This window comes from Carcharhinus amblyrhynchos, chromosome 12, assembly GCF_965287045.1.
Source record: "Carcharhinus amblyrhynchos chromosome 12, sCarAmb.v2.hapA, whole genome shotgun sequence".
NCBI lineage: Eukaryota > Metazoa > Chordata > Chondrichthyes > Carcharhiniformes > Carcharhinidae > Carcharhinus > Carcharhinus amblyrhynchos.
This window is the reverse complement of record NC_137335.1, coordinates 86,668,846-86,694,116: the sequence shown is the minus strand read 5'-3', so window position 1 is coordinate 86,694,116 and position 25,271 is coordinate 86,668,846. Positions and strand designations below refer to the sequence as shown.

At 44.9% G+C, this 25,271-nt stretch overlaps 2 protein-coding genes across 5 annotated transcripts in view; one reads left to right on the top strand and one right to left on the bottom strand.

Moving 5' to 3' along the window:
* The window catches only part of LOC145351190 (butyrophilin-like protein 1), a 52,182-nt gene extending 30,275 nt beyond the window's left edge, over window positions 1–21,907 (bottom strand). Inside the window, exon 1 of one of the 2 annotated variants that reach the window (XM_080200873.1) lies at window positions 21,878–21,907. The gene's annotated coding sequence lies outside the window, so the exon portion shown is untranslated. The remainder of the gene's footprint in view (window positions 1–21,877) is intronic. The other variant, XM_080200878.1, reaches the window with a different exon arrangement.
* Window positions 21,908–22,096: 189 nt separating this feature from the next.
* Window positions 22,097–25,271, top strand: part of LOC145351188 (V-set domain-containing T-cell activation inhibitor 1-like) — a 59,524-nt gene continuing 56,349 nt past the window's right edge. Inside the window, exon 1 of one of the 3 annotated variants that reach the window (XM_080200871.1) lies at window positions 22,097–22,214. Coding sequence is in view for 1 of the 3 variants with exons in the window: in XM_080200869.1 (XP_080056995.1) it covers window positions 22,467–22,516 (50 nt within the window). In the remaining 2 variants the exon portion in view is untranslated. Of the gene's footprint in view, window positions 22,215–22,450; window positions 22,517–25,271 lie in introns of those variants that run through there. The other 2 variants (XM_080200868.1, XM_080200869.1) reach the window with 2 other exon arrangements.

Here is a 25,271-nt window from a genome sequence, read left to right as displayed (position 1 = left end):
CTATACAGAGCATACCATTCAAAGAGAAGGGAACGAGAGAGTGCAGAATGTAGAGTTACAGTCATAGTTGGGTAGAGGAAGATCAACTCAGTGCAAGGTCCATTCAGAAGTCTGATGGCAGCGGGAAGAAGCTGTTCTTGAGGTCAGTTGGTACATGAACTCAGACTTTTGTATCTTTTTCCTGACAAAAGGAGGTGCAAGGGAGAGTGTCCGGGATGAGTGGGGTCCTGAATTATGCTGGCTGCTTTGCTGAAGCAGTGGGAAGAATCAATGGATGCCTTTTCTTTACAATGTGCCATTGTGACAATTTATCTCAGTATTCTCTTGTTCTTTCCAACTGATCCACTCCATCCTTCTTCAGAACCACATTTCACTCAAGAACAGCTTCTTCCCTGCTGGCATCAGACTTTTGAATGGGCCTACCTCACATTAAGTAGATCTTTCTCTGCACCCTAGCTATGACTGTAAGACTACATTCTGCACTCTCTTGTTCCCTTCTCTATGAATGGTATGCTTTGTCTGTATAGCGTGCAAGAAACAATACTTTCCACTGTATGTTAATACATGTGACAATAATAAATCAAATAAAAGCTTTCCAGCTTTTGAATGTCCACTTTTCATAAGCTCAGTGTTTCAGCCTCGTCCAACTGGACACTCCAAACTACTGCCTTGGTAATTCTTTCCTGATAATATCAGCTCATTCCTCTGCTGAGTAATTCTCCAAGTTTGGAAAATCATTCTTTCCCATCGTTATTCTGGCCAATTTCTTCCTGTTAGTGACCTTCTTCTGTCAAGATGCTTCCCACAAACTTAAATTGCAATATCTGTTCCACCATTTACCAATTGACCTCTGCTTTTCCATTCTTTCAATCTTCAGAACTTTTGTCTTTTTTTACATTAATTTCCATTCTTGAAGCATCATATAATTTCCTTTGAAATCATTCATCGTTTCTGTCTGCCCTCGTGGGCAGAGAGTTCAGGTCATTGCCATTTGCTGGTTTAAAACATTTTTCTTCCTCTATCTCTTGCTGAAAATCTTGTCCCTGACATCTTGCAACATCAGCTAGTGGGAAGAGCTTTTCTTCCTCAATCTCAACTAAACTGAGGAGGATTGCCAGAGGATACGGCAGGGATTTGCAGCCCTCACTGCGGGAGTGGAGGTGAGCTGGGATAGACACAGAGAGAGATAGCCAGGTTAAGGTAAGAGTATAGATACTTTACCTCAGGGACTCGTGGCCTTCATTCTGGGAGTGGAACAGAGACAGACAGAGGGACAGCTGGGTAACGGTGAGACTTTGTTTGCTTCATAATTCGAATAAATCAGTAACGTAACATCACACAGGAGACTGAGACCTGATTGGCTGGAAGGGAATCTGGACTAAATTTGAAAATGTATTCTGAGTTACTGGTTTTAATTTCATTTCAAATCAAAAGGAATAAGTAATCAGCTTAAAAAAAACTAATTAAATTGTGTAGGAGATTAGTGTATTTAGCTATTAATATTTATAGTGAAAATCTAGCACCAGGGACTGTAGTGCTAATTCTAACCTAAATTTTTTAAGTGTTTTATGGTTTTAGTTCAGTTGGGCATCGTGATCGGTGCAGGCTTGGAGGGCCGAAGGGCCTGTTCCTGTGCTGTACTGTTCCTTATCTTTATAAATTGGCTGGAGACAAGGGCCGAAAGATGGCAGATGGAATTTAACTCAGGCAAATGTGAGATTATGCAATTTGCAAGGTCGACTGCAGAAGGAAAATACACAGTAAATGGTAGAGCCCTTAGAAATATTAGCATACAGAGGGATCTAGGCGATCAGATCCACAGTTCCACTCAGGTGGACAAGGTGGTCAAGAAGGCATACAGCATGCTGGCCTTCATCGGTCAGGATGTTGAGCAAAGGAATTGAAAAATCATGTTGCAGCTGTGTAAGACTTTGGTTCGACTGCATCTGGAATATTGTGCACAATTCTGGTCGCCACACTACCAGTATTGTTGGTGTACTGGAAAGGGTGCGGAAGAGATTTAACAGGATGTTGCCTGGTTTGGAGAATGTGGGCTATGAAGAAAGGTTGGACAAACTTGAATTGTTTTCATTGGAGCGTCAGAGGATGAGGGGGGAACCTCATAGAGATTTACAAGATATGACAGGCTTGGATAGAGTAGATCGATGCAGTCTTTTTCCCAGAGTCAAAGAGTCAATTATTCAGGGGGCATAGGTTGAAAGTCAGAGGGGGAAAGTTTAAGCTTTTCACACAGATAGTGGTGAATGCCTGGAATGCGCTGCCGGAGGAAGTAGTGGAAGCAGATTCTATAATAATGTTCAAGAGGCATCCGGACAGATACATGAATAGGCAGTGAATAGAGAGATAGGGACCACGTAGGAACATTAAATACTAGATTAGAGAAGCATCTGTGTTGGCACAGGCTTGGTGGGCTGAAGAGCCTCTTCCTGAGCTGTACTGTTCTTTGTTTTTAAACCCGCTGTAATCACGTACATCTCCATCAAATCTCCCCTCAATCTCCTGGGCGGCACGGTGGTTCGTACTGCTGCTTCACAGCACCAGGGACCCGGATTCAATTCCAGCCTTGGGTGACTGTGTGGAGTTTTCACATTCTACGTGGGCTTCCTCCAGGTTCTCCGGTTTCCTCCTGCAATCCAAAGATGTGTGGGTTCGGTGGATTAGTCAGGGTAAATGTGGTGTGGAGGTGCCGGCGTTGGACTAGGATAAGTAAATATGTGGGGTTATGGGGATAGGGCAGGGGGGGGATGCCTGGGTTAAGCTCCTCTTTTGGAAAGTCGGTACAGACTAGACAGACTGAATGGACTATGGGATTCTATTCTAAGTCCTTTGCTCCAAGGAGAACAACCCCAGCTTCCCCAACTGAACCCTATAATTAAATTACACTCCCCCCCCCCCCCCCCCCCCACCGCCTCAACCCCAACCCCAACCCCAAAGCCAGATTTCCAGAACCGTTCTGGTAAATCTCCCTCTGCCACCCTTCCTAAAGTGTGGTAATCAGAACTGGTGCAATGTCCTAGTTGTGGTCTATTCAGAGGTTCAGCACAACTTCCCTGCTTCTGTATTCAATGCCTCTATTTACGAAACCCAAGATACCCTCTGCTTTATGCCCTGTCACTTTCCAAGGTCTTTGCACATGAACGCACAGGCGCCTCTGTTCCTCCGCACTCTCTACAACAGTGCAGTCAAGCTTCACGTGAGCAAACAATCCACAGCAGATCAATCTGTCCTTTTGCCATGTCCACTCATCCATCCAGTCAATCTACTCTGACATGTTGATTTACTGATGGTGACAGGAGCCAGAGCCAAAGCCAAAATAAAACACGCAGCTTCATAAGTCTCTCTGCCCTCTGCTCAGAATCATTTACCTTTAATATGGCCCCTTGATGATGAGGAACAGTCTGCTTTGATCTACCCTGTCCCATCCTTTCCACAGAGGAGCTCAACACCATACACAGTTACAGAGGCATAGGGCCCGATTTTACCATTCTGATTCCAAGTGCTGAATCCGGGCACAGTTCAAATCCGACTTGGAAATCTGCGTTCCCCCATCAGCACTCAAAAACCGTGGGTCTGAATCACGCTGTGGACGGGGCTTAATGTGCCCGAAACAATCGGAGCTCTGAACTGCAGTGAGAAAAAGAATTGAAAATTGCGCTCCTGTCGCATCGATCCTGGGCCACAACAAGAGGATCAAGTGGCCCAGGAGTGAAAAGTGGGAGCGGTGGTTCCCACAGACACCACCCCCACCCCGATAACATAACTTTCTCCCTTATCCATCCAATCCCCCCTCCTGCCCGCTAACCAGACCTATCGCGACCCTCTGCTCCACCACCCCTCCCCCCACCGATCGCCCGCAAAATCGCAGCGGACCCCCCTAGCCTCTGCCACCCACCTCCCCCCCTCCCCCCCCCAACAACAACAACACCAGAGATCCATCTGGCCTTCCCGTCAACCCCCCCCCTCTCGCTGGACGATTGGGCCACCACCCCAACTGAGAACGATCAGGCCTGCCTTCCCTACCCCCTCCCCACCAGACGACAACCTGGCCCCCCTCTGCCCTTCCTCCATCCCCAACCAGAGTGTGATCTGTCCTCCTTCCCCTGAATCCACCAGAGGTACATCTGACCCACCCCCACCACCACCACCACCAGGGGATGTTCTGGCCCACATCCCCCACCCCCCCCCCCCCCACTGATCTGAGTCAGAGAGCCATTGGAAGCGCTGAACTTACCTCTTTAGCAGCTGGAGCTGCCCAAACACATCTTTGTCAAGCATGTCTGTTTCGCGCCGAATCTGGGCACGTGGACGCGATGGTAAAGGGGGGGAATGCTGATAAAGCTGGGTGGGCAGTTCATTGTTTCAATTTAAATACACGCAAATGCATTTAAATCGCTGTTGTGGTTGTTTTGGGTGCAAATTAGATCGCTGCCATTCTCGGGCCTCATTAAAGTGGGCGTCTGCGCGGACGTAGGGGCAGATCATGTTAATGGCCTCACACCCGACTTTATCACGTTTTCGCGCCCGACGCAATGTTAAAATTGGGCCCACAGAGTCAGAGAGGTTTACAGCATGGAAACAGGCCCTTCAGCCCAACTTGTCTATGCCACCCTTTTATAACCATTAAGTGAGTCCCACTTGCCTGCATTTGGCCAATATCCTTATTTAACCATCTTACTCATGTAACCGTCTAAATGCTTTTTAAAAGACAAAATTGTACCCACCTCTACTACTACCTCTGGCAGCTCACTCCAGACACTCACCACCCTCTGTGTGAAAAAATTGTCTCTTGGGACTCTTTTGTATCTCTCCCCTCTCACCTTAAACCTATGCCCTCTAGTTTTAGACTCCCCTACCTTTGGGATAAGACGTTGACTCTCTACTTCATCTATGCCCTCATTATTTTATGCACCTCTATAAGATTACCCCTCAGCTTCCTACATCCCAGGGAAAAAAAGTCCCAGTCTATCCAGCCTCTCCTTGTAACTCAAACCATCAAGTCCCCATAGCATCCTAGTAAATGTTTTCTGCACTCTTTCTAGTTTAAAAATATCCTTTCTATAAATATGGTGACTAGGACTGTACACAGTATTCCAAGTATGGTTTTATCAATATCTCATACAGCTTCAACAAGACGTCCCAACTCCTGTATTCAATGTTCTGACTGATGAAACCAAGCATGCCGAATGCCTTCTTCACCACTCTGTCCACCTGTGACTCCACTTTCAAGGAGCTATGAACCTGTACCCCTCGATCTATTTGTTCTGTAACTCTCTTCATCGCCCTACCATTAACTGAGTAAGTCCTGCCCTGGTTCAATCTACCAAAATACATCACCTCGCATTTGTCTAAATTAAACTCCATCTGCCATTAGTCAGCCCACTGATCCAATTGATCAAGATCCCGTTACAATTGGAGATAACTTTCTTCACTGTGCACTATGCCACCAATCTTAGTGTCAACTGTAAACTTACTAACCATGCCTCCTAAATTCTCATCCAAACCATTAGCATAAATGACAAATAACAGTGGACCAGCACCGCTGGTCACAGGCCTCCAGTTTGAAAAACAACCCTCTACAACCACTTGTGTTTTTCTGTCATCAAGCCAATTTTGTATCCAGTTAGCTACCTCATCCTGGATCCTGTGACATTTAATCTTATACAACAACCTACCAGGCAGTACCTTGTCAAAGGCCTTGCTAAGCTCCATGTAGATAACGTTGACTGCACTGCCCTCATTTACCTTCTTGGTTACCCCATCAAAAAACTCAATCAAATTTGTGAGACATGAATTTCGACTCACAAAGCCATGCTGACTGTCTCTAATCAGTCCTTGCCTCTCTATATGCCTGCAGGTTCTGTCTCTCAAAATACCTTCCAATAACTTACCCATTACAGATGTGAGACTCACTGGCCTGTAGTTCCCAGACTTTTCCCTGCAGCCCTTTTTAAACAAAGGCACAACATTTGCTGCTCCCCAATCTTCAGGCAGCTCACCTGTGACTGTCGACAACAGATCAATCTGTCCTTTTGCCATGTCCACTCATCCATCCAGTCACTCTACTCTGACATGTTGACATACTGATGGTGACACATTAGAAACACTTGAACTCCCATCTAATCCCACCTGCCAGCCCACAGTTCTGAATGACTCTTTAATCTGGGAACACAGCAGGGGAAAACAGCTCCCTATTAAATCCAGCCCAATATCACAATGCACCTTTCTTTAATGTTGCAATGAATTACAGCTTATAAGTACATTTTGAACTACAGGGCAGTCGAGGGTTCTGGGAAGTGGGTAGGAGAGAGGCTATGAGGCCAAGATCAGGCAGGAATGGCTCGAAGGGCTGAATGGCCTACTCCTGCTGTAAGTTATTTTGTTCTCTAATTAACTAAATTTTCTCTCTTGATATTGTCTACAAATTCACACCACTTCCCTCAGTCTGGGTAAACCAAAACGCTGCCAAAACAGAACCATGGGCAACTGCCACTTTCACCCACCCAAACTAAAATTCCCTTAATTCCTACTTTTCACTTTTGTCTAAGCATTTTCTAAATGTGGTTTGCTGTTCTCCCACAAATGTCATACTCCTCAATCTACTCTCGTAACGCCCCATGTGATACCCTGCCAAATGCTTCACTGAAATGCACTGCACTTCCTAACTGACCAAGTCCTGATCTACCTCCACACTGAACTCTATGAGGTTCTACCACTGCCACTCCTTTGGAATACTATATTTTTTCTCTTGGAGAGGCTGAGGCTTTTCCTACCGCGAGCACCAAGTCTGCGATTATCCATTTGATCTCAATTTTGTTTCAAAGTAAAATTAAATTGTGTGTTTTTTTTCAGCTTCCTCAGGAAATTTCACAAGTATCACCATGCGGCAGACTGCCCATGCACTCAGTGAAAAGGTCATTACAGTGATCACACTCTTGCCTCGGCGTCAGAAGGTCAGGAGTTCAAGCTCCAGTTCAGGGACATGGCTCGTGATCCTGGGTGGTATTCCCGGTACTGAGGGAATGCCGCATCTTCCAGATAGGCAAAGAACAAGACCCATAAGGACCATAAGACATAGGAGCAGAATTAGGCCACTCGGCCCACTGAGTCTGCTCCACCATTGAATCATGGCTGATATTTTTCTCTTCCCCATTCTCCTGCCTTTTCTCCATAACCCCTGATTCCCTTATTAATCAAGAACCTGTCTATCTATCTAACAAAGAAAAGTACAGCATGGGAGCAGGCCCTTCAGCTCTTTAAGCCTGTGCCAATCATGATGCCCTAAAGTAAAAAAGTCTTCCAGCTTTACTCGGTCCCTATCCCTCTATTCCCTCCCTATTCATGTACATATCTTAAATGTTACTGATGTGCCTGCTTCCACCAGCTCCTCTGGCAGTGCATTCCAGGCACCCACCACTTTCTGCAGGGAAAACATCCCCTGCACATCTCCCATAAACTTTCCCCCTCTCACCTTGAACCTGTGCCCCCTTGTAATTGACACTTCTACCCTGGGAAAAAGCCTCTCGCTATCCAGCCAGTCTGTGCCTCTTATAATTTTGTAGACCTACAGGCTATCTTCAGTTTACCCTAGTAGATGACTGTAAAAAAAAAATCCTACAATCTTTTTCAAAGAAGTCAAAGGGAGTTTGCCACCTGTCTGATGATGTACATCATCTCTGCTGGCACATCAGTGCACCAATAGAGCTCTACTTACATAGAAACTAGAAGCAGGAGTAGACTATTCGACCCTTTGGTCATGCTCCGCCATTCATGGCTGTTCATTGAATTCAATATCCTGATTCCCCCCGCACCCCCCCAGTCTCCCAATATTCCTTGATCTTTTAAGCCCCAAGGGCTATATCTAATTTCTTCTTGAAATCAGAAAACATTTTGGCCTCAACTATTTTCTGTAGTAGTAAATCCCACACATTACCACCCTCTGGATGAAGAAATTTCTCCTCACCTCAGTTCTATAAGGTTTACCCCTTATCCTCAAACTATGACCCTAGTTCTGGACCGCCACCCCCCACCTCCCCCTCACCACTGGGAACATTATTTTGGAATCTACCCTGTCTAACCCTGTTAGAATTTTATAAGTTTCCATGAGATCCCCTCTCACTCTTCTAAACTCCAGTGAATATAATCCTAACTGACTCAGTCTCTCCTCATATGACAGACTTGCCATCCCAAGAATCAGCCTGGTACCTTCACTGTACTCTCCGTTTAGCAAGGACATCCTTCCTCACAAAAGGACACCAAAACTGCACACAATGCTCCAGATGTGGCCTCATTAGTGCCCTATACAATTGCAGCAAAGTATCCCTGCCCCTATACTCAGATCCTCTCGCTATGAAGGCCAACATACCATTTGTCTTCTGTGCTGCCCGCTGTATCTGCGTGCTTACTTACAGCGACTGATGCACGAGGACACCAAGGTCTCGCTGAGTAACCACCTCTCTCAATTTACACCAATTCAAGTAATAATTTGTCTTTCTATTATTGCTAACAAAGTGAATAAACTCACATTTATCCACATTATTCTGCATTTGCCATGAATATGCCCCTTAAAATCAGCAGGTCCAAATCTCTGCATCCTCCTCACTGTTCACCTTCCCACCCAACTTCGTATCATCTACAAACCTGGAGCTAATACATTTAGTTCCCTCTTCCAAATCATTAATATCTAATGTGAACAGTTGGGGTCCTAGTTCAAATCCATGCGGAACCCCTTTAGTCACTGTCAGAAAAAAATCCATTCATGCCAGCTCTTTGCTTCCTATCTAGCTCAAGACATTACCTGCAAAACCATATGCTTGAACTTTACACTGTAGTCTATTACATGAGACCTGGCCAAAAGCTTTCTGAAAGTCTAAATAAACCACACCCATCCAATGGTTCTCTTCGGTCAACTCTACTGGTTACACCCTCAAAAAAAATCAATAGATTTGTCAAACACGATTTCCCTTTTGTAAATCCATACTGACTTTGTCTGATTATATCACTGCCTTCCAAGTGCCGAGTTATGAAATCCTTGATAATAAACTCTCGCAACTTCCTCAGTACTGACGTTAGGCTCAATATAGTTCCTTGTTTTCGTTCTACCTCCCTTTTTGAATAACAGGCTTACATTAGCTACTCTCCAAACAACAGATACCCGTCCAGAGTTCAAAGAATTTTGGAAAATAACCAATAGATCCACTATTTCCAGAGCCACTTCCTTACGTACTCTGGGATGAAGATTATCAGGACCTGGAGGTTTATCCACCTTCAGTGCCATCAATTTCCCCCGAATCATTTCTCTAAAAGTGCTGATTTCCTTCAGCTCCTCACTAAAGCTTGTTTCCTTCAGAACTTCTGCCAGTGAGCAATGCAAACACAGATTTTCTGGTCCCAATTTCTCTGGCATTGTATTGGTGTTGTTCAATGTGTCTCAATTGGCTGATAAGCAGTTCAGAAATCCTTCCCCCACTTCACCCCACTGTTCCCCAAAGGGTAAAAATTAGTGTGGGAATGACAAAACACAAAAAAAATGCTCTAAGTAAAATACTGCAGTTATAGAACATAGAACATTACAGCGCAGAACAGGCCCTTCGGCCCACGATGTTGCGCCGACCAGTTAAAAAACAATGACCCACTAATCTAAACCAATCCCTTTTCGTCCATAAACCTATCCACGGATCTCTTAAACGCCCCCAAACTAGGCGCATTTACAACTGCAGCAGGCAGGGCATTCCAATCCCTCACCACCCTCTGGGTAAAGAACCTACCCCTGACATCCGTCCTATAACTACCCTCCCTTAATTTAAAGCCATGCCCCCTCGTGCTAGCTTTCTCCATCCGAGGAAAAAGGCTATCACTATCCACCCTATCTAAACCTCTAATCATCTTATATGTTTCAATAAGATCCCCTCTTAGCCGCCTTCTTTCTAGCGAAAACAACCCCAAATCCCTCAGTCTCTCCTCATAGGACCTCCCCTCCATACCAGGCAACATCCTGGTAAACCTCCTCTGCACCCTCTCCAAAGCCTCCACATCCTTCCTGTAATGTGGGGACCAGAACTGCACACAGTACTCCAAGTGCGGCCGCACCAGAGTTGTGTACAGTTGCAACGTGACGCTGCGACTCCCAAATTCAATCCCCCTACCAATAAACGCCAAGACACCGTATGCCTTCTTAACAACCTTATCTACTTGATTCCCAACTTTCAGGGATCTATGTACACATACACCTAGATCCCTCTGTTCATCCACACTATTCAAAGTCCTCCCGTTAGCCCTATACTCAACACATCTGTTATTCCTACCAAAGTGAATTACCTCACACTTCTCCGCATTAAACTCCATCCGCCACCTCTCGGCCTAGCTCTGCAACCTGTCTAAGTCTCCCTGCAAACTATGACACCCTTCCTCACAATCTACCACACCTCCGACTTTGGTGTCATCAGCAAATTTACTAATCCACCCAACTATACCCTCATCCAGATCATTTATAAAAATTACAAACAGCAGTGGCCCCAAAACAGATCCCTGAGGCACACCACTCGTAACCGAACTCCATGACGAATATTTACCATCAACCACCACCCTCTCTCTCCTATCTGCTAGCCAATTCCTGATCCAATTTCCTAGACTACCCTCAATCCCATACATCTGCATTTTCTGCAGAAGCCTACCATGGTGAACCTTATCAAACGCCTTACTAAAATCCATATATACCACGTCAACTGCCTTACCCCCATCCACCTCTTTGGTCACTTTCTCAAAAAACTCAATAAGGTTAGTAAGGCACGACCTACCCGCTACAAAACCATGCTGACTATCTCCAATCAATTCATTACTCTCCAAATAACTATAAATCCTATCCCTAATAATTTTTTCTAAAACCTTGCCCACAACAGAAGTAAGACTCACCGGTCTATAATTCCCGGGGAAGTCTCTGTTCCCCTTCTTAAACAATGGGACAACATTCGCTATCCTCCAATCTTCCGGTACTATACCAGAGACCAACGACGACCTGAAGATCAGAGCCAGAGGCTCTGCAATCACCTCTCTTGCCTCCCAGAGAATCCTAGGGTAAATCCCATCCGGACCAGGGGACTTATCTATTTTCAAACCCTCTAGAATATCCAGCACATCCCCCTTATCAACTGCAATACTGTCTATTTTACACCCCTGCAACCCAGTGTCCTCCTCACCTATATTAATGTTATGCAAATACATCATATAAAGTAAATGGAGTGAAACAGAAAGCTCACCCAAATCAATGGGGATACAGAAAGATTTTATTTTCTACTTGCTATGTTAGAAATCATATTGTTTTAGTTTCTGAGAAAACAGATGTGACATTTTCAGACAATATGCTTGGGTATCATTGACCTCTCCTAAACACACACAGAATCGACATAATACAGGTCACTGGGTCAAAGCAATCCATCTTGATGCTTATCCTCAACTGAGCATTATTCCAAATTCCTTCCAATTTCCATATCCTTTATGTTCACAACCATCGACTAATCCATTCTTAAATAGTGACCGAACCACCAATTCCACGCAACCATTTGATATTAAAATGTTCCTCCCACTCTCTGTCCCAAATTTTACATTTAATCTTATGGCCCCTCATTCTCAGCCTCAACCATTGAAACCAGATGATGTATGGCTTTGGACTCCACATAGTGTTTTTAATTATAGAATCATAGAATACCTATAGTGTAGAAGGAGGCCATTCAGTCCATCCAGTCTGCACTGACACTCTGACAGAACACCCCACCCAGGCCTTTTCCCCAAAATCCTACATAATTACCCCGCCAATCCCCCTAGCCTACACATTAAAGGGCCATTTCGCATGGCCAACCTGCAATTATTGGAATGTGGGAGGAAACCAGAGCACTCAGAGGGAACCCAAGCAGATACAAGGAGAATGTGCAAACTCTACACAGACACCCAAGATGGTCTTACTAATATTCTCTACTTCTTCACCAATATAACCTGACTTTTTTTATTTTATACTTCCAGCCATATATCCTGGTATCCCATTTCTAATGTGTTGGTGCAGACTGAATGGGCTGAAGAGCCTCTTCTGCGCTGTATGATTCCACGATTAGCATTTTTATTCAATTGAGGTGAGATTCAGAGTGTAGAAGAATAATATTTTAGAATTATAACTGCTATTTTCAATAATCTCTCTCATTTCTTCATCAATTCATTCCATTTACTGGGAATGTTACCGGAATGTAACAATCCCTCTTTTCCCGCGTTGACTGTCTAAACCCATTTTATTATGTGAACCAACCCTCCTCACTGCAACATCCTGACATACAAGGGTGAGCACACTAAGAAGTCTCACAACACCAGGTTAAAGTCCAACAGGTTTATTTGGTAGCAAACACCATTAGCTTTCGGGGCTTTGCCCCTTTGTCAGGTGAGTGGGGAGTTCTGATCACAAGCAGGGCATATAAGTTTGTGATCAGAACTCCCCACTCACCTGACAAAGGGGCAAAGCCCCGAAAGCTAGTGGAGTTTGCTACCAAATAAATCTGTTGGACTTCAACCTGGTGTTGTGAGACTTCTTACTGTGTTTACCCCAGTCCAACGCCAGCATCTCCACATCATACAAGGATGACGCCAGGGGACTGGAGAATTGCAAACAGCCTTTTTCAGACTATTCAGTTTAACCTCAGTTGTCGCGAGCCTTTTAGAGACCAAAAAATCAGGATAAAATTAATAAGTTGTTTGGGAAAATGCAGCTTAATTAAAAAAAGCCAGCATGGACCAGTTAAGGGAAAATTGTGTTTAGCCAACTTGCCTGAGTTTTTTGATGATGTAACAGAGGGAAGATAATGGTTGGAATAAGGTAACATGGACTTGCAAAAAGCATTTTGATAAAGTGCTACGTGAAGTTTGTTAAACAAATTAGAGCTTTGGAAATTAAAGGGAAAGCAACAGCATGGATATGAAGCTTGCTAAATGGAAGGGAACAAAAAGGAGTGGCGAATGGATGTGGTTTAGACTGAAGAAAGGTTTATAATAGTGCTCCCCTTAGCTAAGTGTTAGGCCATTTGTTTTTCACCGTACATATTAATGATGTCTGCTTAGGTATACAGGGCCCCCCTTCAAAAATTTGCAGATGACAGAAACATGGGATGTTTTGTGAACTGATTGTTAACTGATGTTGTAAAGCCTCAAAAGGGCGCACACTAGTGGAATAGACAGAAGTGTGAAGCAATTCATTTTGGGAAAAGAAATGAGGAGGGTATCATATAGCACAAAGATTCTAAAGGGGATGCAGAAGCAGAGGGACCTGGCTGCAAAAATTCATAAGTCATTGATTGTGGCAGAACAGATAGAGAAACCAGTTAACAAATTATACACACGGGATCCTGGGCTTTATTAATCGGGGCAGCAAGTGTAAAGGCAAGGAGTTATTTACATTGAATTTGTGAAAACCACTGGCTCAGCCTCAGCTGGAGTGTGACCTGTTCTGGGCATCACACTCTTGGATTAGAGAGTGCAGGAACAATTCATAAGAATGGTTCCAGGGAGGAGAAATATTGGTTACATGCATAAATTGGAGAAGTTGGAAATGTTCTCCTTGGAGAAGCGAAGGTTGAGAGGAGAGGTGATAAGAGATTTTCAAAATCATGGGGGGTCTGCAACAGAGTAGATCAGGAGAAACTGTTCCTATTGGGGGGAGGATTGAGAACCAGAGGACACAAATTGAAGGTGAATGGGAAAAGTAGCAACTGCAACACAATGAGAACCATTTTTCACACAGAGAGTGGTTAGGATCTGGAATGCACTGTCTGAGAGTGTGATGGAGACAGATTCACACAGCGAGTGGTTCGAATCTGGAATGCACTGTCTGAGAGTGTGGTGGAGACAGTTTCACACACCAAGTGGTTAGAATCTGGATTGCGCTGAGTGTGTGGTGGAAGCAGGTCCAATTGAGGCTTTCAAAAGAAAACTGCATAACTATCTGAATGGAAAAATATTACAATGCTACAAGGAAAAGGATCAGTTGTGTTATTCTTTCTGAGAGCCAGGACAGAATGGCCTCCTTTTGTGCCCTAACCATTCGATGATTTTAGGTATTCACCCCTTGGTGACATCACCACAACCTCTCCTTATTCCAATCCCTTTAAAAAGTACTCCAACCTACTCCAATTATTTTCCACTCCTGCTCAGTTAGTAATCATGTCATGATGAGTGTTATTATTTCGATATCCTATGACATAATTGCTCTGATTACCTTGTTCATTTCTCACAATGAACAATGCAGTTTTTCTGCTGGTATCTGATCCCATTATTATGTGATACCTTACTTCTGATCCATGCATTCCTTCTCCATGCCATTCATTTACTATCTTTTTTATACTGACATCATCATTTAATCTACTTACAAATTCTCTACATTGATCTTTCTGAATTTTTTTTAATTTTCCCCCATCTTCTGTCCTACTTTAAATGATTCTTCACTTTGCAGTCCATTAATTCTGACACTGGGTGGAATTCTCTGTCATTGAGACTAAGTGTAGTGTCGGGTGCACTGGCAATGCCTTTCCTGCTGGCCAGAATGGCAGATCCCACACCAGAATTTGCTCTGGGAATCTTATTAATTTTGCCCAGTTGTTTTCCCTCTGAGTCACTTTGCAGGTCAGGATTCAACCATCCACCGTCAGCTGACAGGTTTGAAGTCCCCAGCCCCACATTGAAATCCCAGTCCAGCACACTCACTCTCTCCAGTCCCTCTCTCCAGGGACTGAGGAAACTATTCTCTAAGAATGGAAACTGTGGGCAGGTGGAATTCTTCCATCTTGCCCGCAGGTTCGGTGGTGGACAGGAGTGAAGAATCAAGCGGGAGCCAAAAGGTCAGAAACCCACCAGCGTAAAATCCTGCTGCAATTTTCCCAAAAGCGGGTTAATGGTGGATTGGCCTTCCTGTTGTCTGGTGTGTCAACATACTTGCGTTCATTTGTCTCTGATGAATGCTCATTAAACAGCCGCCTGCCCAGTGTCCCATCAGGACTTTCAATCTTGTGTCAGACCAGTACTCCAACTGTGGCTTCACCAGCACCTTGTACAGCTGCAACATAACCTTGCTGTTTTTAAACTCCATCCCTCTGGCAATGAAGGACAAAATTCCATTTGCCTTCTTAATTACCTGCTGCGCTTAGAACATAGAAGAACTACAGCACAAACAGGCCCTTTGGCCCACAAGTTATGCCGCACATCTCTACCGACTTGGCTTACCTATAACCCTCTATATTACTAAGTCCCATGTGCTCATCCAGAAGTCTCTTAAAAGACCCTATCGAATCCACCTCCACCACCACCGATGGCAGCCAATTCCATGCACCCACCACCCTCTGAGTGAAACACTTACCCATGACATCTCCTCTGTATCTACTCCCCAGAAGCCTAAACCTGTGTCCTCTTGTGGCAGCCGTTTCAGCCCTGGGAAAAAGCCTCTGAGAATCCACTCGATCAATACCTCTTAACATCTTATACACCTCTATCAGGTCACCTCTCATCCTTCGTCTCTCTAAGGAGAAAAGACCGAGCTCCCTCAACCTATCCTCATAAGGCATGCCACCCAATCCAGGCAACATCCTTGTAAATCTCCTCTGCACCCGTTCAATGGCTTCCACATCCTTCCTGTAATGAGGCGACCAAAACTGAGCACTTTACTCCAAGTGGGGTCTGACAAGGGTCATATACAGCTGCAGCATTATCTCCTGATCCTAAACTCAATTCCTCGACTGATGAAGGCCAGTACACCATAACGCCTTCTTAACCACATCCTCTACCTGCAAAGCCAATTTGAGAGTCCTATGAACCCAGACCCCAAGATCCTTCTGATCTTCCACACTGCTAAGAGTCTTACCCTTAATATTATACTCCTTCATCCCATTTGACCAGCCAAAAAGAACCACTACACACTTATCCGGGTTGAAGTCCATCTGCTACTCCTCCGCCCAGTCTTGCATCCTATCTATGTCTCGGTGCAACTTCTGATATCCCTCCAAACTATCCACAACACCTCCAACCTTCGTGTCATCGGCACCAACTTTTTGGTTTCAGATTCCAGCATCCACTGTGATTTACTTTTATCATGTAAAAGCCATACCTCAGCTATACAAGGCTTTGGTCAGATCGTATCTGGAGTTACTGTGAGCAGTTCTAGGCACGTCTTCAAGAAGGGCATACTGGTCTTGGAAGGAATGATTTACTGGAATAATACCTGCATTCCAAGGATGAGATTTTAAAAACTAATTTAGAAATTTAGAAAGTTAAGGGAAATTTAATTCAACTTTTCAAAAAATTAAGATAAAGTGATAGATGAAACTACTTCCACAATTTGGGACGCCCAGGATTAAGCATGGTCTAAACTCGATGGAATAGAAGCAGGTTTTTCTATTTGAAATGTGCTTTCAGAAATGACAATTATTGAAAAGTAAATCATTTGTTTAAGAAACCTAAAATTTGTAAGCACAGGCATGCCTAAAAATGAGGTGTCAATCTGGTGAAGCTATCAAACAGAACTACTTACGTGCCAAATGGCAAAAACAGCAAGTGACAGATAGAGCTAAGCGATCCCACAACCAATGGATCAGATCTAAGCTCTGCAGTCCTTCCACATCCAGTCGAGAATGGTGGTGGACAATTAAAAAACTCACTGGAGGAGGAGGTTCCACAAATGTCCCCATTCTCAATGATGGAAGAGCCCAGGACATCAGTGCAAAAGATAAGGCAGAAGGATTTTGCAGCAATCTTCAGCCAGAAGTGCCGAGTGGATGATATGTCTTGACCTCCTCCAGTGGTTCCCAGCATCTCAGATACCAGCTTCCAGCCAATTCGACTCACTCCACATGATATCAAGAAACAGTTGGAGGCATTGGATACTGCAAAGGCAATGGGCCCTGATAACATTCCAGCAATAGTACTTAAGACTTGCACTCCAGAACTTGCCGCTCCCCTAGCCAAGCTCTTCCAGTACAGTTACAGCACTGACATCTACTCAACAATGTAGAAAATTGCCCAGGTATGTCCTGTACACTAAAAGCAAGACAAATCCAACCTGGCTAATTGCTGCCCAGTCTATTCTCAGTCATCAGTAAAGTGATGGAAGGGGTCATCGACAGCGCTATCAAGCAGCATCTGCTCAGCAATAACCTGCTCAGTGGCGCCCAGTTTGGGTTCCGCCAGGGTCACTCAGCTCCTGACTTCATTACAGCCTTGGTTCAAACATGGACAAAAGAGCTGAACTCCAGAGACGAGACAAGAGTGACAGCCCTTGACATCAAGGCTGCGTTCGACTGAGAGTGACATTAAGTAACCCTAGTGAAACTGAAATCAATGGGTATCAGAGGCAAATTCTCTGCTGGTTGGAGTCATTCTGGCGCATAGGAAGATGGTTGTGGTTGTGGAGAATCAGTCATCTCAGCTCCAGGACATCTCTGCAGGAGTCCCTTAGGGTAGTATCCTCGGCCCAACCATCTTTAGCTGTTTCATCAATAACCTTCCCTCCATCATAAAGTCAGAAGTGGGGATGTTCGCCAATGATTGCATTATTTTCAGCACCATTTGCGACTCCTCAGATACTGAAGCAGTCCATGTTCAAATGTAACAAGATTTGGACAGTATCCAGGCTTGGGCTGACAAGTGGCAAGTAACATTCGTGCCACACAAATGCCAGGCAATGCCCATCACCAATACGAGACATTCTAACCACCGCCCCTTGACATTCAATGGTGTAATCATCATTGAATCACCCACTGTCGACATCCTTGGTGTTACCATTGACAGGAACTGAACTGGACTCACCACATAAACAAAGCGGCTACAAGAGCAGGTCAGAGGCTCAGTGTACTGCGGCGAGTAACTCATTGTCTGACTCCCCAGAGCCTATACACAATCTACAAGGCACAAGCCAGGAGTGTTATGGAATACTCCCCACTTGCCTGGATGGGTGCAGCTCTAACAACACTCAAGAAGCTTGACACCATCCAGGATAAAACAGCCCACTTGATTGGCACCAGATCCACAAACATCCAGTCCCTCCACCACCAACACTCAGTAGCAGCAGTGTGTACTATCTACAAGATGCACTGCAGCAATTCACCAGAGATCCTTAGACAGCAACTTTCAAATCCACAACCACTTCCATCTAGATGGAAAAGGGCAGCAGACCAATGGGAACACCATCACCTAAAAGTTCCCCTCTAAGCCACTCGCCATTCTGACTTGGAAATATATCGCCATTCCTGTGCAGTCATTGGGTCACAATCCTGGAATTCCGTCCTGAACAGGGATGGGGATTTAAAACAGGAATTTAGGGAGCTAGGGTGGAAGCTGAGAGCCAGGACAAACCGTGTTGTCATCTCCGGTTTGTTGCCGGTGCCACATACTAGCAAGTTGAGGAACAGGGAGAGAGTGCAGATTAATATGTGGCTGCAGGGATGGTGTAGGAGAGAGGGTTTCAGTTAGGTGGATAATTGGAGGACATTCTGGGGAAGGTGGGACCTGTACAAACAGGATGGTTTGCACCAGAACTAGATGGGCACCAATATCCTGGGAGGGAAATTTGCTACGGCCCTTGGGGGAGGTTTAAACTAATTTGTCAGGGGGATGGGAAAACAAGCTGTAGTCCCAAAGCCAGTGTTGAGCACAGTGAGGTACTGAGGAGATATCAAGGTCGCAGGAGTGTACTGGCAGACAGGAAGGTGGGTTGAAGTGTGTCTACTTCAATGCAAGGAGCATCCGGAATAAGGTAGGTGAACTTGGAGCGTAGGTTGGTACTTGGGATTACGATGTTGTGGCCATTACGGAGACATGGTTAGAACAGGGACAGGAATGGTTGTTGGAAGTTCCAGGGCATAGATGTTTCAGTAAGAGTAGGGAAGGTGGTAAAAGAGGTGGAGGAGTAGCATTGTTTAACCCTAATAAGTGCGAGGTGATTCATTTTGGTAGGACAAATTTGAATGCAGATTACAAGGTCAACAGCAAGGTCTGAAGAATGTGGAGGAACAGAGAGATCTTGGGGTTCATATCCACAGATCTCTGAAGGTTGCCACTCAAGTGGATAGAGCCGTGAAGAAGGCCTATAGTGTGTTAGCGGTTATTAACAGGGGATTTGAGTTCAAGAGCCGTGGGGTTATGCTGCAACTGTACAGGACCTTAGTGAGACCACATTTGGAATACTGTGAGCAGTTCTGGTCACCTCACTGTAAGAAGGATGTGGAAGCATTGGAGAAAGTGTAGAGGAGATTTACTGGGATGCTGCCTGCTTTGAAGGGTAGGTCTTATAAGGAAAGGTTGAGGGAGCTGGGGCTTTTCTCTTTAGAGTGGAGGAGGCTGAGAGGCAACTTAACAAAGGCTTATAAGATGATGAGAGGGATAGATAGACTGAATGTTCAGAGACTATTACCTTGGGTGGATGTAGCTGTTACTAGGGGGCATAACTAAAAGGTTCATGGTGGGAGATATAGGAGGGATGTCCGAGGTAGGTTCTTGATTCAGAAAGATGTTGGGGTGTGGAATGCACTGCCTGCTGTGATAGTGGAGTTGGACACTGTAGGAACTTTCAAGTCGTTATTGGATAGGCACATGGAGCACACCAGAATGATAGGGAGTGGGATAGCTTGATCTTGGTTTTCAACAAAGCTCGGCACAACATCGAGGGCCGAAGGGCCTGTATTGTGCTGTACTGTTCTATGTTACAGCATTGAGGGTTAACCACAGAACATGGACTGCAGTGATTCAAGAAGGCAGCTCACCAACACCTTCTCAAAGGCAACTAGGGATGGGCAATACATACTGTAAAAAGTCTGACAACACCAGGTTTTAGTCCAACCTATTTATTTGATAATATACTCACAAGCTTTCGAGGGGACAGTCCCCTCGAAAGCTTGTGAGTATATTATCAAATAAATAGGTTGGACTAAAACCTGGTGTTGTCAGACTTTTTACTGTGTTTACGCCAGTCCAACGCCAGCATACCCACATCAATACATACTGGCCAGCCAGCAATGCCCATGTCCCATGAATGAATAAAAAAAACAAATTGTTAGTCAATGGTATTAAAGGATATGGGCTAAAGGTGTAGCCTACATCATCAGGTCAGCATCTAGCAATTCTGTGATGAGTAACTCCCCAAAGCCATCTACAAGACACAGGAGTGCGATGGATTGCTCTCCATTTGCCGGAGAGTGCAGCTCTAAAAACATTCAAGAAGTCTGATGCCAATCTAGATAAAATATTGTGCAATGAAGAGAGGCTCGTTACGCTGGGGCTGTTTTCCTTTGGGCAGACAAGGCTGGAGGGAGACCTGATCAAGGTGTATATAATTCTGAAGGACATAGGTAGGGTGGAATGGAATTTTTCCCCTTAGTAGAGGGGTCAATAACCTGCGGGGCATAGATTTAAGGCAAGGGGCAGGAATATGAAAAAAATCTCTTTCACCCAGGGGTTGGAACTCATGCTTGACAAGGGTGTCAGAGGCTGGGACCCTCACAACGTTTAAGCAGCATTTGGATGAGCACTTGAAATGCTAGGCACCAAGTGCTGGAAAATGGGATTACGATAGGTGCTTGATGGGCAGTTTAGAAACAACGAACTGAAGGGCCTCTTTCTGTGCTGTAAAACTCTATGATTCTACAATATCCCAATCCCAATCTATATTTGGACAAATGAAGTCCCTCATTAGAAATAAGCCATGATTTTTGCAAGCCCCTGTAATTTCTCTGATTTAGACTTCATTACTTTCTCCTTTACTCTGGCTCAGTTTGTAACTCAGTTCTTTTCACAGTAATTTCACTGGTGTTAATATAAGGCGACTTGTGTCACTCATAAATAAAGTAACTTAGCACTAAAATAGTGTATTGTGTTTTGTGCCCCCTGGCCTGGTATTCCTCTCCTGGTTTTTGCCTGATATTTTCTTATGATTGTTACGTGTTAAGTCCCAGAATGATACTCAATTGACAGGATAATGCTTCAATCTAAACTTTGACACTTGGCACAACCACATCTTTTACTTATTAGCAGGCTTACATTAAACTGCAATGAAGTTACAGTGAAAATCCCCTAGTTACCACACCCTGGCACCTGTTTGGGTACACTGAGAGAGAATTTAGGCCAACGCACCTGACCAGCACGTCTTTTGGACTGTGGGAGGAAACTAGAGCACGTGGAAGAAACCCACGCAGACACAGGGAGAATGTGCAGACTCCGCACAGACAGTAAACCCAAGCTGAGAATCAAACCTGGGTCCCTGGCGTTAGCAGGGGGTCTGTTAGCAGTGCTAACCACTGTGCCACCCCTGTTGAATCCCCCACCTACCTCCCAGTTTGAACCGAGCCTCCGCTCCTCTCCCCCTTTGGAGATGGGGACACTTGTTCTCCACCCAGTGATGCTGAATGTCACACTGAGAACTGAACTGCAGCCACAAGGGATGGGAGTGTAGCCTTGCTCACTGCACAATTTGCACATGTAAATGTGGCCATGGTGTTTGCAGTACCCACAGCCTTGACTTCAGTGCATTGACACAATGTCCTTGGGGTAGGTGGGGGGGGGGAACAGAGGTGTTGTTATTGTGTTTCCCCGCACAGGAACAAATCAAGGATACATAGCGTCTGATCTGTTACAGTTTTAGTCTCTGCTCTGTGTGTGTGTGTGTGTCAGAAAGGGAAGGTCCACATTGTGCAAGACTGCATCGGCGCAGCGCCCCCACCCCGCAAACACAAACATTCTGCAGCGTCCGCATTCCAAGCCTGAGGGACGTCGCCGTTGATATATAAATGCAATCCATATCTACCACAGACCCCTGCCCCGCCAGGTAAGGAGCCCGCGCGCCGCCACTCACCTGGAAGCCGGGCCCCCCTCGTGCACGCGCACTCAGCTAGCGCGCACGCACGGGGCGGGGCGCGTTCCCGAGGAGGGGGGGGAGTCCAGCCAATCAGCGGCAGCGGCGCCGGGGGGCGGGTAATTGCACGCCGCGTCCGCCCCCCCCCCGGCACTTGTGGGCGCTCGAAAGCCCATTGGCCAGAGGTGGCTGTCAGTCAGAGTGGGCACTGACCAATAGGGATATGGTGTTGTGAGACCAGGATCCGCCCTCCCAGAGGATTGTGTCTGTCACTGGGCTGCACCCTTCACATTGCTGCTCCTGTATCTAACTGCTGTGTGTGTCTTCACACCTCCAGGTAAATACCTTCCGCTTCTTCTCTGCACTCTGATGTGAATGTATGTGTGTGTGGAGCGGAGTGGGGGGGGTGGGGTGGGTTTGATGATGACTCTGCATTGAGAGAGACACTGGGGGCAGGTTGAAGCTATTGAAAGCTCTCTGCCTGTCTCTCTAACTGGTTCCAGCCTGTTCACACTGGCTGCTGGTGCAGTCAAACCTCTCCTCACACATTAATCAATACACTCTGGCAACCTCGAACCCACCAGAGAAAATGCTGCCAACATCCAGCAGCTCGGCAGAAGCCGAAATCGGAAAGAAGAAGTAATTTTATTTCTTTCGTTTGTTTAAAAATTGGGAGAAGTTGCTTTGAGAAAAACACCTCTGGTGCTCACAGGATGTCCCAGTGCTCTTTGCAGCCGCTGATGTGTTTTGTTATGTAGAAAACACGACAGGATTTGCACAAACAGCAATGAGATAATGGACAGATGTTTTTTATTTCTCGTCGTGTTTTGATTGTTGTGAGTTAAATCTTGACCGGAATACTGAGAACCTGCTTCGCTTCTAAACAGCGTTCATTAGAGGTTCTGTTTAACATCCACATGATTAAGGGGAAAATGGTGCCTTGGTTTGATGTCTCGTCCTGAAAGATGGCACCTCCGACAGTGCAGTAAGATCCAATACTGCCAGCCTTGATGTGAAGTGAATGTTTCAGGTTGACGGTTCTTCATCAGAATCGGAAAATGTTTTATTTTTATGATTGACTGTGGGATAAATATTGGCAAGAATTCAGGTTTTAAGTAAGTATGGAGGCAGGGAAAAGGAAGGAGGGGACAAAAAGGCGATCTGTGGAAGGAGAATAGATTGAATGATAAAGCAAAATAGGACAGGAATATATATACTTGAGACAGAGAGGTCAGTAGATTTTCTGATGTATTTGTAAAGCTCATTAATGTGTTAAACATCCTAATGTGCTCCACAGGATTCTTAGATAAAATATGACACAGTCACATTCGGGCAGGTGGACAAAGGTTTGTTGAAAGAGGGAGATTTTAAGGAGTGCCTTAAGTTTTAAGATATGGAGGCTGGGAAGTTTGTGAAGGGAGTTCGAGGTCTTGACTGTTGAAAACACAATTTCTCAAATTTAAAATCAAATCCCAACCAGTTTTCTTATCACAAATTGGTCTCTTTAATGTTTTTCTCTGTCTTTCAAGAGGAAAAATCTTGTCTGTTCAATTGATTACTAATGATGTGTCACATTCTGGGCTGACTCACACAGCCATGTTTTTGAATCACTTGGACTATTTTTTATTTGTGTAGAAAAAAAGATGAAGAAATTTAGGAAAAGCAAAGAGGCATTGGGTAATACCAAGTGACAGCCATAGCTCAGTGGGTAGTACTCTCCCTTCCTGAGTCAGAAAGTCATGGGTTTGAGTTGCATTTCATGGACTTGAGCCCAGAATCTAGGCTGACTCAGTAGTAATCTCAGGATCACTCCCTGTGCCACATGCTAAAGCAGGAATAAGAGAATAGACCAGATGAACGCGTGGCTGGAGAGATGGTGTAGGAGGGAGGGATTTGAATTCCTCAGGATATGGAGCATGAAGAAAGGTTGAACGAACTTGGATTGTTTCCATTGGAGTGTCAGAGGAGGGCAGGGGAGGAATCTGATAGAGATTTACAACATTATGACAGACTTGGATAGAGTGAATTGTCAGAGTTTTTTTTCCCAGGGGCAAAGGGTCAATTACTCAGGGGGCATTGGTTGAAAGTGAGAGGGGGAAAGTTTAAAAGTGATGTAAGAGGCAAGTTTTTCACACAGGGTGGTGAATGCCTGGAACGCGCTGCTGGAGGAGGTGGTGAAAGCAGATTCTATAACAATGTCCAAGAGGCACCTGGATAGATACATGAATAGGCAGGGAATAGAGGGATATGGACCACACGGGCAAGAAAATATTAGATTAGAGAGGCATAGGTATCAGCACAGTCTTGGTGGGCCAAAGGGCTTGTTCCTGTGCCGTACTGTTCTTGTTCTTTGAGATCAATTCTGCGTAAGATGGGATCTGTGCAGGCTGGGCAGGTTGCACCCCTGCTGGACCAATATGCCTGCAGGGGTATTTCTTTGTGCTGTTGGGGAGAGTTTAAACTAGAGTGGAGGGCAATGGAAACCTGAATGGGGAGATAGGAGAGGGAAACAAAAATAGAAGTGAAAGACAGAAGAGTAGAAAACTCAAGTGGAAGGCAGAAAAAACAAGGGCTGGCAGCAAAAAGGCCACAGCACAAAAACAATGTAAAAGTGTTAAAAAGACAAGTCTAAGGCACTATGTCTGAATGCACAGAGCATTCGCATTAAGGTAGACAAATTAACAGGGGTATACACGGATATGATATGATAGCGATTACAGAGATATGGTTGCTGGGTGACCAAGGTGGGAACTGAATATCCAAGGGTATTCAATCTTCAGGAAGGAGAGGCAAAAAGAAAAGGAGATAAGTGAAGTCAGTGTGATTGTGAGAAAAGATATTGGCTCAGAAAATCTAGATGCTGAACGGGTCTGGGTGGAACGAAGAAGCAAGAAGGGACTGAAAACATTAGTGGGAGTTGTCTGTTGGCCTCCAAATAGTAATGGTGAAGTAGGGGATGGTCTTAAACAGGAAATTAGAGATGCTTGTAAGAAGGATGGCTTTAATCTGCGTATATACTGGACAAATCAAATTAGCAACAATACTGTGACAGATGAAATCAAGGAGTGTGTACAAGATGTTCTTTTAAGACCAGTATGTTGAGGGACCAACTAGGGAACATGCTATCCTAGTTTTGATGTGATGCAATTAGAAATGTTTATTTAATCTTGTGCAGTGTTCTTTAGGAATCAGCAACTATAATACAATGGAATTTTTCATTAGTATAGAAGTGACGTGGGAAGGCAATGGCCTAGTGGTATTATCGCTAGACTATTAATACAGAAACTTGGCTAATGTTCTGGGGACCCGGGTTCAAATTTCACTGCGGCAGATGGTGGAATTTGAATTCAGTAAAAAACCTGGAATTAAGAATCTACTGATGACCATGAAACCA